At 40.0% G+C, this 14,901-nt stretch overlaps 1 protein-coding gene across 1 annotated transcript in view; it reads left to right on the forward strand.

The window, feature by feature from the left end:
• The window catches only part of LOC126260008 (adenylate cyclase type 2-like), a 516,154-nt gene that overhangs the window by 477,677 nt on the left and 23,576 nt on the right, over nt 1-14,901 (forward strand). Inside the window, exons 17-18 of the mRNA XM_049957168.1 lie at nt 4,273-4,368; nt 4,464-4,587. Of these exons, the coding sequence (XP_049813125.1) occupies nt 4,273-4,368; nt 4,464-4,587 (220 nt within the window). The remainder of the gene's footprint in view (nt 1-4,272; nt 4,369-4,463; nt 4,588-14,901) is intronic.

Genomic DNA, 14,901 nt, shown 5'->3' on the forward strand with positions numbered 1-14,901 from the left:
TTAACCATATCCCCTCATGGTCTGAAAGAAAATAAGCACTGAACAACTCTAGCTCATACAGATCTTTTTCAACATTGGTGATAACATTATCAAGACAGGATAACTGCCTTGTTGGATTGTTATTAATGCAATGTAGATCATGTGATCGTAACATATTCTGTAGATAAAGCTGCTTTGATGTCTTTAGCCTTATATCAATATATATGTCTCCCAATTTTTAATATTCTATATTTGCTTAACTTTTCAAAGTGTCAGATCATTTTTTTCTAAGACCTGTGTAAATAATTCACTGTCACTATCTGGAGTATGGTATACTGACACTATTATGAGTTTTAGTGTTGGAAGTAGCATTGCGGCAGCTTCAAGCACATTCTCTATACAGTATTCAGCAATGTTAAAGACACTATATTGCAAATCTAGATCACTACTAATATAAATTGAAACTCCACCACGCTGTTGTGTTTTTCTACAGAATCCTGTACCTAAATCAAAGCCCGGTGGTAAATACAAATCCAACTGACCTTCACTTACCCAATGTTCATTAACACATAGTATGGTGGTTTTGTTCTTTCCTAAGAGAATACTCAAGTCATCAATTTTATTTCTTAAAGACATGATATTTATATGCATGAATAAAAGGGACTCATTGTTACATGATGGCAGGTCTAAATTGTTCTGCAATTGTACATCAGTTTGTGAACTTGCCGTGTGAAGTCTTCTGTTACTTGGAGTAGGCTTACTCACACATGCTGCTAACTCCTTGTTGGTGCTGGATCCAGGCGCTGGTGATGCAGATTCCCTGGAGCTAACCATAAAAAATCATTTCTTCTCTTTGGTAGCTTTCTTGCCCTAGAGGAAACCCGTACTGCAGTTTGTTTCATGCTACACATGGTCTGGCTGCTTGCTTTTTGCACCACCTCAGCAGAGAATAAAGATGTATCACAGTTAACATTTGCAGGTTGTGTGATGGCTTTTGCAGACATTCTCCTTTGTTGGGAGTTCTGTAATGAACCAGGGGGCTGGGTAGTAGTCCTACTGCATTCCATCAACTGAGTACTTTGCCTCAGATCCGATTTAAACCCATTTTTTGAACTGGGAACTGTTTTCATTACCTCTGTTCTATTCCATGTGCATTTAACTGAAACAGCAAGGCTTCTACACAAATTAAGTTTTCCTCTTGCATTGAGTTGTAACCCATGTTTTGTGTAATCATACCTCTGTAAAAGATAGTTGATATCCACTACTCGGACTTTGTCACTCGTAACATCCATTAGAATGCTATTGAGATTAAATACAGATTTGTTCAAGTATGGCTTGTCATATCGGTATGGTATTGTACATAGTATCAGCTGTGTATGGTTCATCACCGAGATTAGCTTCTGAGCAGCTGCACTGAAGTTTCTTCTTTGTTGGTTAATGTCATTAGCGCCTGCTACAACAATCACTGAATCATTCATTGTGAAGTCACCAGTGAGTTCAGTTGCTTCCTTCACAACATCTTCAAAACGTGCATTTGGTTTAACTATCGCTGATGCTTTGTAGTCTGAGGTTAACATCTCATTAATGACTGATGCACAGCCATGTCCGTGGCTATCAGTCAGCATGAGTATTTTATTACTACACTTTGACTTTGTTTGCCGTAGTTTTGTTATTCTTGGGAGTTCTACTAGTTTTATCCGCAACGTTTTTAATCGTGCTTGTGAAGTGGCCAACTGTTTTCTCTATGATATCAGCTGTGCCTTTAGCAGCATCGTTTACGTTTTTCATTGGCGTCAGCTATTTTTTTCCTTGGCCAGTTTGAAATTATGCGAGCAATGTTTGGTAGCACCTTGCAAATTACACTTCTTTATTGTTTCACGTTCATTAAGTCCATTTTTCTCCAATAATACGTCATATTTATGATTCAAAACTTCTATCTTGTCCAGTAGTATGGAGAGGACAATGTTTTTGCTGTCAACATTTTCTAGTTTTAGACCTAAATCATTTTTGCAGCACTGACGACAGAACCAGATTTTTCGCTTTGAATTCGCCTTTGCACACGTCAGATGATAAATTTTTATTATTTAAGGCACTGAATGCCTTTACTTGCAGGCTTATGCATTCTCAATAATACAATATTAGTAGCAACTACATAACGCACATAACGGCTAAAAAAAGATAGACTTTGTACTGTGAACATCTCTTTAACATCTTTAACATGCTCAAGAAATTAATTTGTCCTCTTAGGCCCAATATTGCTAGAATTTATTACAGCATTCAGAGCTTTGTATCCTATCTTGTTTTTTCTGTGAAGTGACAGCTCTTGGCTTCTGTGGGCAAACCTAAGAGCCCATTTTACAAATCCCACACATAATCCTCAGGGAGGACATGTACTGTGCATATCCTTCCATCAGAAATATTTATTTTACTAATTTGTTTGCAATAAGATATCCACATGTGATTAACAATAAAGTATTTTGGGACCAGATGATACATGACATCCAGAGTTTTATAGACAATGTTGTTGCAACAGCACAAATATGCCTGACCTCATTCATTTCATCAGCAATTCAATATTAACTTGGAAAGTAGCAGTCACAACATAAACCACAGCACTACCTGCACACAAAACCAATACTACTTGGAGACAGCAGTAACAGACAACATATGGTCAGCTGCAACACCTCAACAGTGACCTCACTGTTAGTAACCTTGGCTTACCAAGTTTCACGTGAGAAGCCAGAATAAAGCCCCCAGGATGGTAGTAACTGGTAATGTCAACCAGGATGAGGAATGCAGTTGCAGATTCCACCATGAAGAACAATAAATGTGTATGACACTTCCACACAGAATATTTTCACAGTTGTTAATGACAAACTATTTGGGAAATATAACTGCCTTCTCAGAAACCAGTGACTTCTGAAGTAATGGTTAAGAAGATAAAAAGAAGGGAAGCATAGATAGAACAGCAAAGAAATGCAAAAAGAGCAGAAAAAATAATGAATGACAAGGAGAAACAAATGAAAATAAAAATTAGAAAGAGGGAAGATAAACAAGAAACACAAATGAATATTTTAAATAAATTTGGAAAAGTTTCATTTTGGAAATTATTAATGAGAAAAAGACTCTGGTTCTATATGGAGGAAAGAGAAAGAAAAAAATGCTAGTCATATATTGTTGAAAAAGAGGGAGAGCGTGAATGTGACCAGTAAGAAATGGTAGAGAAACTTGGCTTCCTAAACAAGTGACATAAATGACAGAAAACATGACCTTTTTAGGAGAATACCTCACAGAGAAACTTTAAAATGTATCTGCAGTAGCAATATGAGTGAAACAGAGCTCCACAGATTAAGTATATAAAGGCCACTAAATCACCTGTACTTCTTGTAAAACTGTCTTCCTTACAACCCCATTATCATTCTGGACTAATGAAGACCTTTTATCTTGATCATTTCTATCCCTTCCCCTAATACATTTTTCTCATTTCAAAAAATTGATGCCTCAATTCATTTCTGTTTTTCTACTACTGTTTATGAAGCCACTGTAAGAGAATAGTAGGAACTTATTAGTTGACAGGTGGGCAGTATCTTCCTACCAGTTTAGCAAAATATGGCTCAACCAGGTATGTAATTGTCTCTTCTCATAAAAAATTCAGAAATTTTGACTTATTTTCTTTGTTAGTTTTGATAGTTAATTGGTTTATTTTCTTCTGGTCTATGACATTTTGACCAAAATCAGCCACATATTATTAACTACATTCATTACTTCTTCTAACATATCATGATTCGATGATACATGGGTATTTTAAGGTCTGCTTGTGCATCTGCCGACATATTAAGAGTCTTTCTTAAATTGAAAAAAATTCAAAAAACTGTTTTTCTCTTGTATTTTATAAACTTAATAATATAACTGTGATGGACATCATCTGTTCATATCAAAACTTAATTTCTATTTAGATGGAAGGTATTAGTTCACCGAACAAATACAAAATAAAACAATTTAATATTGTACTTTATTTTTAAGAAGTCATATTAAACAATAAAATGTGAATATCAGTTTGTTGTCAATATTATAATGAGTCTACACAGGATAAACATATTCATTTCATAAACAACACTGCATTATGTATGTATGTTCAACTACACAATGATTCAGCCTATCACAAGCATGTATATTAACTTAAGACGTACTTTCACATTTTCGTATTATACATAATTTAGTGACAGTTGGCAGTTAGTAAAGTTACTGATAAGAATTTAAATAAATTTTTAAACAGTTTTCTCTTTTCAACAGAACAGTGAGACATCAAATCCAAATCTAGAACCTCAGGTAGCTCACATCATGTACATTGTGTTCTTAACATTCTCACTTCACCTGATAGATAGACAGGTAAGAAAATTAACAGACTGTCTGTCTTTTTATTGCATAGTTCTGCCTGGTTATGTTTCTAACAAAGGAAATCACTGGTTCTTGCAATTTCACAGTCAGAGTACATGAATCGCTTGGACTATCTTTGGAAACGTCAACTTTCAGAAGAGCAGGATCTATCAGCTACAACTCGTCTAGTGAACAAGATGCTTCTGGAGAACATCTTGCCATCTCATGTTGGTATGATTATCCACATAAAATATAAATAATTGATTTATCAACTGTTCTAAAAATATTTTCTTAAATTTGGTTTTCTTTGCAAATCTTAACACAGTTTCATGACCTAAAATATTCAACAAACATAATATCACACACTGTAATCATAAAATAACTCGTACGTGCTAGTCACAATAATATTAACACTCATAAATGTACATTGAGTGTCACGCAACTGCAATGATTATTTCCTTCCACTCAATAGTTTCAACCATTTAGTCAGAGGCAATGTAAAAGAAGATGAGATGAAATAAAGAGACAGTGAAAGACAGCATCAAATCTGTGACCAGACACAATATAGTGAAAATTCCTGTAATGGTAACATCAATGAAAACAACAACAGTCGTCAAACTAGATGGTCCCTAGCATACAATTTGTTTAAATGCAACACCACCAAAGCCACCTTCTCATGTACTGTTCCCATTATCATCACTTTTACTACTAATGTTTTATGTCCACTCTTGCCTCCAATGACAACCATAATTTTAACACAAGTGGGAATACATATCTGCAAGATTTCAGATATTTGTAATATAAATCTTACGAAACAGAGTTCAGTGGGCTACCATGACCAAACTGCCTCCAATTTCAGTTTCTACTTCCACTAGTAGTCTGTGTTCTTCCTCCTCCATTTCAGCTTCAGTTGCTCACATTGTCCAAGAATAAACCGTGCATAGAACCACTATTTGTTTTCATGCTTGACACCTTGTCTGTTTTCATTGCTACGGCAAAATTCCCTAGGTTGTGATATGTCACTCGCATGATCTTTCCAAACACATTTAGCATTCATCGGTAGGACTCTTTCCACCATGCCCTTGGCTTATATCCATCATGATTGCATTTGACATAAGATTTACTCCAACCTTGTTGCCTGTTATCCTGATGTTGTGTACAATTATCATACACAGTGGTATCTTTTCGTTGAAAAAATGTGAGAGTTGTGTGTTTTAGTGTAACTGATAAGTGTAGTTGACTATAATGGGTGTATGTAGTGCCATGTTTGAGTTGGATGATGAAGATAAGAGATGGGAGAGGATGAAGCCCAGTGCTGGCACATAGCCTACTCCTCTCAAATAGCACTAAGGTGACTACTGAGGCTAATGTCCCCATCTGATGGTTACCCATTAACAGTGTCACATGCACTCCCTTCATGAGTTGCTGCAGAGATGTTTGGAATTTAATCCATGGCATTGGCACAGTGTCTAGTGATCAGAAACTTAATGCCACCAAACCTCCTCCTCTTTACCATAACAACAAAGGGAAAGCAAGCAACAGTACTTGGCGTACCCTGGAGGTTACCCATCCAAGTACTGGCCACATTCGATATTGCTTAATTTTGGTAATCTAACCAGAACTGGTATATTCAACAAGGCAAGGTCGTTTCCAGATTATAATTAGTGTGACTGACTTCTGGGCCCCAACCTAGTCTTGCAGTATTCTTCAGCTGCCTGTTTGAATACACTTGCCACTTGACTTCTAAATGGTCTTTGTGTTCTATTACTCTGCACACCATTATAACTTTGTTACTATACCAACTAACTGTACATATGCTGATCCTCACCTTCAGATTCATGGTTTTAGTTCAATTGTTTCTTCACGTGCATCTTCCTTCTTTTCTAGCTGCCAAAATTTATAACAAAATAATTTCTTCTTCTGTTTTTCTCCTTTCTCCTTTATACATACTAAATCACAAAATATTTTCATCTCCACTTCTTTTCCCCAAGTAAATTTCACCATCTGAGCTTATTTTGTCATGATAAGCATTTGCCTGTACACACAGGAAACAATACAGCTCTCTCCCTCTCTCAAGATACCAACTTATTAAAACCACACTCCTTTGATTTGCTCCCTATTTTTATTTTTAATGCATTACTATTCCCTTCACCTCATGTTCTCACTACAACGATATCACAACAAACACACTGTTACTACCACTGCTGTTACAATACAACATCTTATTCTTGGCAACTAAATTCAGACAAATTAATTTCTATCTGCCAGTATTGCTTGTATCTAGGTATATTTTTACAAGCTGTTGCTTTACAATATGCTCATGTACAACATGACTACAGCATTGCAACTGCTAACAGTAACATGCAATTTGTCATCATCTTCTGGTATTGAATGTACTATAACTCACTGGTTGCATACTCAGTCTCTGCTCTACTAAAACCATTGTACTATTTCGTCACATCATGCCTTTTCCACATTAATTCCCATTTTATTATTTTATTCAATGCATCAATCTTCAGATCCTATAATCAAATCATCCTGTCACAGGCATTATTTTTAAGTGTATGCTGGCTACTTGTTTCAACATTGGATCCTATACAGTGTGCTACAAAAAGGTACGGCCAAACTTTCAGGAAACATTCCTCACACACAAAGAAAGAAAATATGTTATGTGGACATGTGTCCGGAAATGCTTACTTTCCATGTTAGAGCTCATTTTATTACTTCTCTTCAAATCACATTACTCATGGAATGGAAACACACAGCAACAGAACATACCAGCGTGACTTCAAACACTTTGTTACAGGAAATGTTCAAAATGTCCTCCGTTAGCGAGGATACGTGCATCCAACCTCCGTCGCATGGAATCCCTGATGCGCTGATGCAGCACTGGAGAATGGCGTATTGTATCACAGCCATCCACAATAAGAGCACGAAGAGTCTCTACATTTGGTACCGGGTTTGCGTAGACAAGAGCTTTCAAATGCCCCCATAAATTTAAATTCAAGAGGGTTGAGGTCAGGAGAGTGTGGAGGCCATGGAATTGGTCCACCTCTACCAATCCATTGGTCACTGTATCTGTTGTTGAGAAGCGTATGAACACTTTGACTGAAATGTGCAGGAGCTCCATCGTGCATGAACCACATGTTGTGTCGTACTTGTGAAGGCACATGTTCTAGCAGCACAGGTAGAGTATCCCGTATGAAATCATGATAACGTGCTCCATTGAGCGTAGGTGGAAGAACATGGGTCCCAATCAAGACATCACCAACAATGCCTGCCCAAACGTTCACAGAAAATCTGTGTTGATGACGTGATTGCACAATTGCGTGCGGATTCTCGTCAGCTCACACCTGTTGATCGTGAAAATTTACAATTTGATCACGTTGGAATGAAGCCTCATCCGTAAAGAGAACATTTGCACTGAAATGAGGATTGACACACTGTCGGATGAACCATTTGCAGAAGTGTACCCATGGAGGCCAATCAGCTGCTGATAGTGCCTGCACACGCTGTACATTGTACGGAAACAACTGGTTCTCCCGTAGCACTCTCCATACAGTGACGTGGTCAACGTTACCTTGTACAGCAGCATCTTCCCTGGTGCTGACATTAGGGTTATCGTCAAATGCATGAAGAACTGCCTCGTCCATTGCAGGTGTCCTCGTTGTTCTAGGTCTTCCCCAGTCGCGAATCATAGGGTGGAATGTTCCGTGCTCCCTAAGATGCCGATCAATTGCTTCGAACCTCTTCCTGTCGGGACACCTTCGTTCTGGAAATTTGTCTCGATACAAACGTACCGTGCCACGGCTATTGCCCCGTGCTAATCCATACATCAAATGGGCATCTGCCAACTCCGCATTTGTAAACATTGCACTGACTGCAAAACCACGTACGTGATGAACACTAACCTGTTGATGCTACATACTGATGTGCTTGATGCTAGTACTGTAGAGCAATGAGTCGCATGTCAACACAGGCACCGAAGTCAACATTACCTCCCTTCAATTGGGCCAACTGGCGGTGAATCGAGGAAGTACAGTACATACTGACGAAACTAAAATGAGCTCTAACATGGAAATTAAGCATTTCCGGACACATGTCCACATAACATCTTTTCTTTATTTGTGTATGAGGAATGTTTCCTGAAAGTTTGGCCGTACCTTTTTGTAACACCCTGTACAAAAAGGTAAAATCTTACTATCATCTGCAGTTTTATCTGATTGTGGATTCAGCTGCCAGAGGCTGCAGTCATGTGTGTGCATTGAGTTTGTGTGTGTGTGTGTGTGTGTGTGTGTGTGTGTGTGTGTGTGTTTGTGTGTGTGTGTGTGTGTGTGGTCTATTTTTGGCAAAGACATTTGATGGCCAAAAACTTGTATTGTGACAGGCTTATATTGTGACAGTCTTTTTGTTGTGCCTATCTGTGACTCAACATGTCCACTATATGGTGAGTAGCAACTTTCCTTCTCATAATATTGTTACATTCCATTCTGTATTTCCCATTGTTTGATTGGTATCTACTTTTTACAAAGCTCATACTATCTACATTGATTACTGTTCAATGTGAGGCTCTTTCAAATGAGTTCATTTCACTAACAGCTGTCTTGGTCCCTAATCATGTTATAATTCTACAATTTCATAGTTTACATTGTCACACCAGAACCTTTTTACTGTATTCATGATTCTTGGTACAAGGTGGCTACTCAAACTTGAAATAAAAATTCCCTGAGAATTCCAGGTAGGAGAGGAAGATGATACGAAGATAATTTTGTAACGAGCTCCTGAGAAATTAACCATGAGCTGCAGGGAGAAGGACCAGTATGGGTTGAGCATCTCTTTTTTTCCCTCTTGGCTGTATTTTAACCAAAGTTTTTAATCATCAATAACTTATATAATCTAATATTCAAATAATTAACACACTTGGAAATACTAAGCATTTTAAAATATATGAATTATAAAGCTTAGTAAAACTGAATTACAATGTTAGGTTAAAAACTCAGAATTCCCCAAGATTTTATATAATTCCTGAAATACCCTGAGATTTCCCTGAAATGTAATTCCCTGAGAAATATAGGTTTTCCAGAAGAATCGCCACCCTGCCACTTTGTATTGCTATGTTAAAATTCATTATTAAATTGCGTTACAACTTATAACTCTCTGACTCTTTCTATTTCACAAATGTACATTTGTCATGGTGGCTAGTATGCTACTCTCCTTTCGCAGCTGGCTGGTCCTTTACTGCTTCAGCACTGCCTAAGTGGTAAGCCAAATTCCCAGATATACTAAATGTACAAAATGAAATAAAAAATAAAATAATGGCAATAAATGGACTCCTATCACGATAAAGAAAGCTCTGTTTATTGCCAAATTAGGCACAATATGTTTATGAGGTACAGACTGGAAAAAAAATCAACCAAATAATTTGAAGAGCGAGATTAGAATAACAATAAACAGAATTATATGCAAGTTGTGTAAACTGCTTGCAACTGAGTGGAAATGAGTGACAGGCTGCAATTGAAAAACAGCGTGGGAATGGTGTTACAATAAAAAAAAATTAATATGAGCACAAGTGTTTGTAATGAGCAGTGAGATCTCTCTCTGCTTCTCATCTTTTCCTTCCTATTGAAAGAGACCAGAAAAAAGCAGATGTTTTTGAATGACATAATTCACACATAGGTACACTGATCAGCCAGAACATTATGATCGCCTACCTACTATAATATAAAACTGTCAGGCGATAGTAGCATCATCTGTCAAGGAATGACTGCTTTGCAGACACATGCACGGTTCATGTAGTTTCAGTGAGCATGCTGTCCATGTATGGAATGGGAAAGGCATGTGATCTAGCTGACTTTGACTGAGGGCAGATTGTGGTGGCCCAGAGACTCGGCACAAGCATTTCAAGAACTGCATGACTTGTCAGGTGTTCAAACAGTGCTGTGGTGAGCATCTTCAATGCATGGCGAAAACAATGTGAAACCGTGTCCAGATGTCATGAGTTTGGGCAGCCACCCCTCATTAGACATGTTGGACATTGTAGGCGGGGCACACAAGTAAAACAGGACAGGTGGCAAACTGTGGCAGAACTAACCTCAGTCTCGAATGCTGAGCAGAGTAAAAGTGTGTCTGAACACACAGTGCACTGAACACTCATAATGATGGTCCTCCGCAGCCGGCAACCTGTGCATGTGCCAATGTTAACACCATGATGTCGGCAATTATGACTGAAATGGGCCTGTGACCATCAGCACTGAATGTTGGCACAGTGACAGAGTGTTTCATGGTCTGATGAATCATGATACCTTCTTCTGTCATCTCCTGGAGCAACAGTTCCTTGACCCCTATACTGCAGAATGGAGACAAGCTGGTGGCAGCTCCATTATAGTCTGGGGAACATTCATGTGGGCATATCCATGGGTGCAGTGGAGCTAATGAAAGGCACCATGATGGCCAAGGAGTATCGTACACTGGTTGCAGATAACATACAGCCCTTTGTGATGATCACATTTCCCAAAGGCAGTGGCATTTTTCAGCAAGATAATGTCACAAGGTCAGGAGTGCGATGGAGTGGTTTGAGGAACAGAGTGGTGAGTTCCAGTTGATGGGCTGGCTACCCAGCGTGCCAGATCTGAACCTAGTCATAAACATCTGGGATGTCACTGAACATGGTGTCAGAGCTCTTCACCCCCTGCTTGGAATTTTCAAGAATTAGATGACTTGTTTGTGCAGATGAGGTACCAACTTCCTCAGCAACCTAATAAGGCCTCATTGCTTCCATGCCATGATGCATCACTGTAGTTACCTGTGCCAAAGGTGTAACATACTGCCTATTAGGTAGGTGGTCATAATGTTCTGGCTGATCAGTGTATATAGACTGAACCCATAATACTTCATACATGGAGTAAGATATCAAAAGGAGGTTTTCTGCCAAGTAATTTTTCTGAATGTTTAAAATCTCCTGGCAGATTAAAATTGTGTACCAGACCAGCAGTCATCTACATCTACATCTACATCCATACTCCGCAAGCCACCTGACGGTATGTGGCGGAGGGTACCTTGAGTACCTCTACCATTTCTCCCTTCTATTCCAGGCTCGTATTGTTCGTGGAAAGAACGATTGTCGGTATGCTTCTGTGTGGGCTCTAATCTCTCTGATTTTATCCTCATGGTCTCTTCGCGAGATATACGTAGGAGGGAGCAATATACTGCTTGACTCTTCGGTGAAGGTATGTTCTTGAAACTTCAACAAAAGCCCGCACCGAGCTACTGAGCATTTCTCCTGCAGAGTCATCCACTGGAGTTTATCTATCATCTCCATAACGCTTTCGCGATTACTAAATGATCCTCTAACGAAGCGCGCTGCTCTCCGTTGGATCTTCTCTATCTCATCTATCAACCCTATCTGGTACAGATCTCACACAGCTGAGCAGTATTTAAGCAGTGGGCGAACAAGCGTACTGTAACCTACTTCCTTTGTTTGCAGATTGCATTTCCTTAGGATTCTTCCAATGAATCTCAGTCTGGCATCTGCTTTACCAACGATCAACTTTATATGATCATTCCATTTTAAATCACTCCTAATGCGTACTCCCAGATAATTCATGGAATCAACTGCTTCCAGCTGCTGACCTGCTATTTTGTAGCCAAATGATAAGGGATCTATCTTTCTATGTATTAGCAGCACATTACACTTGTCTACATTGAGATTCAATTGCCATTCCCTGCAGCATGCGTCAATTCGCTGCAGATCCTCCTGCATTTCAGTACAATTTTCCATTGTTACAATCTCTCGATATACCACAGCATCATCCGCAAAAAGCCTCAGTGAACTTCCGATGTCATCCACAAGGTCATTTATGTATATTGTGAATAGCAATGATCCTACAACACTCCCCTGCGGCACACCTGAAATCACTCTTACTTCGGAAGACTTCTCTCCATTGAGAATGACATGCTGTGTTCTGTTATCTAGGAGCTCTTCAATCCAATCACACAATTGCTCTGATAGTCCATTGCTCTTACTTTGTTCATCAAACGACTGTATCGAACACCTTGCGGAAGTCAGGAAACATGGCATCTACCTGTGAATCCGTGTCTATGGCCCTCTGAGTCTCGTGGACGAAGAGCGCGAGATGGGTTTCACATGACCGTCTTTTTTGAAACCCATGCTGATTCCTACAAAGTAGATTTCTAGTCTCCAGAAAAGTCATTATACTCGAACATAATACGTGTTCCAAAATTCTACAACTGATTGACGTCAGAGATATAGGTCTATAGTTCCGCACATCTGTTCAACGTCCCTTCTAGAAAACAGGGATGACATGTGCCCTTTTCCAATCCTTTGGAACACTACGCTCTTCCAGAGACCTACGGTACACTGCTGCAAGAAGGGGGGCAAGCTCCTTTGTGTACTCGGTGTAAAATCGAACTGGTATCCCATCAGGTCCAGCAGCCTTTCCTCTTTTGAGCGATTTTAATTGTTTCTCAATCCCTCTGTCGTCTATTTCGATATCTACCATTTTGTCATCTGTGCGACAATCTAGAGAAGGAACTACAGTGCAGTCTTCCTCTGTGAAACAGCTTTGGAAAAAGACATTTAGTATTTCGGCCTTTAGTCTGTCATCCTCTGTTTCAGTACCATTTTGGTCACAGAGTGTCTGGACATTTTGTTTTGATCCACCTACTGCTTTGACATAAGACCAAAATTTCTTAGGATTTTCTGCCAAGTCAGTACATAGAACTTTACTTTCGAATTCATTGAACGCCTCTCGCATAGCCCTCCTCACACTACATTTCGCTTCGCGTAATTTTTGTTTGTCTGCAAGGCTTTGGCTATGTTTATGTTTGCTGAGAAGTTCCCTTTGCTTCTGCAGCAGTTTTATAACTTGGTTGTTGTACCACGGTGGCTCTTTTCCACCTCTTACGATCTTTCTTGGCACATACTCATCTAACGGATATTGTACGATGGTTTTGAACTTTGCCCACTGATCTTCAACACTATCTGTACTTGAGACAAAACTTTGGTGTTGAGCCAGCAGGTACTCTGTAATCTGCTTTTTGTCACTTTTGCTAAACAGAAAAATCTTCCTACCTTTTTTAATATTTCTATTTACGGCTGAAATCATTAATGCAGTAACCACTTTATGATCGCTGAGTCCCTGTTCTGCATTAACTGTTTCAAATAGTTCGGGTCTGTTTGTCACCAGAAGGTCTAATATGTTATCGCCACGAGTCAGTTCTCTGTTTAACTGCTCTAGGTAGTTTTCAGATAAAGAAGAAAAAAAAATTTCACTGGATTCTTTGTCCCTGCCACCCGTTATGAACGTTTGAGTCTCCCAGTCTATATCCGGCAAATTAAAATCTCCACCCAGAACTATAACATGGTGGGGAAATCTACTCGAAATATTTTCCAAATTATCCTTCAGGTGCTCAGCAACAACAGCTGCTGAGCCAGGGGGCCTATAGAGACATCCAATTACCATGTCTGAGCCTGCTTTAACCGTGACCTTCACCCAAATTATTTCACATTTCGGATCTCCGTCAACTTCCTTCGATACTATTGCACTTCTTATCGCTATAAACACGCCTCCCCTTTCACTGTCCAGCCTGTCTCTGCGGTATACATTCCAATCTGAGTTTAGGATTTCATTACTGTTTACGTCGGGTTTCAGCCAACTTTCTGTCCCTAGTACTATATGGGCATTGTGACCGTTTATTAATGAGAACAGTTCTGGGACCTTTCTATAGACGCTCCTGCAGTTTACTATTAGCACATTAATATTGTTATTCCCTGTTGCATTTTGCCCACTCCTACCTTGCCGCGTCTCAGGAGGCGTCGTGTCGGGCCTAAGGAGGGAATTGGCCTCTGGTTTAAGCATTCTACTCGGCCCCAAACCAGAGGACTGCGATCGGTTCTGGGAACGATACTACAAATAGTTAGCTCAGATTCCACCCCACAAGCGAGGCTTTCTGCCTTCACCAATTCCGCCAACCGCCTGTACAAACTGAGGATGACCTCTGAACCCAGATGGCAGGAGTCATTGGTGCCGACATGAGCAACAATTTGCAGTCGGGTGCACCCAGTGCTCTCTATCGCCGCCGGCAAGGCCGCCTCCACATCTTGGATGAAACCCCCTGGCAAGCAGACAGAGTGAACACTGGCCTTCTTCCACGACCTTTCCGCTATTCCCGTAAGGGGCTCCATCACCCGCCTAACGTTGGAGCTCCCAATAACTAATAAACCCCTCCCCCCATGTGCCTGCTCAGACCTTGCTGAAGGAGCAGCCACATGTCCACTTACAGGCAGAGCGGGCTATGCCACACGGCCAGCTTCCACATTGACCCTCCGCCTCGTGCACTGTGAACGCCACTGAACCTGCCACTCCCCTTGGGGAGAGGGTGGCCCAATCGCGCCCTGTACCCGCGAAGATGTCTCGACAGCAGGGACAGTGGGTGAAGCATGTAACACCTGGGGTGCACCATGCAACGCACCAGATTCCCCACTGCCGCTACACTCCGAGGCAGCAGCCTGAAGATGGCTGACCG

The sequence above is a fragment of the Schistocerca nitens genome, chromosome 5, assembly GCF_023898315.1.
Source record: "Schistocerca nitens isolate TAMUIC-IGC-003100 chromosome 5, iqSchNite1.1, whole genome shotgun sequence".
NCBI lineage: Eukaryota > Metazoa > Arthropoda > Insecta > Orthoptera > Acrididae > Schistocerca > Schistocerca nitens.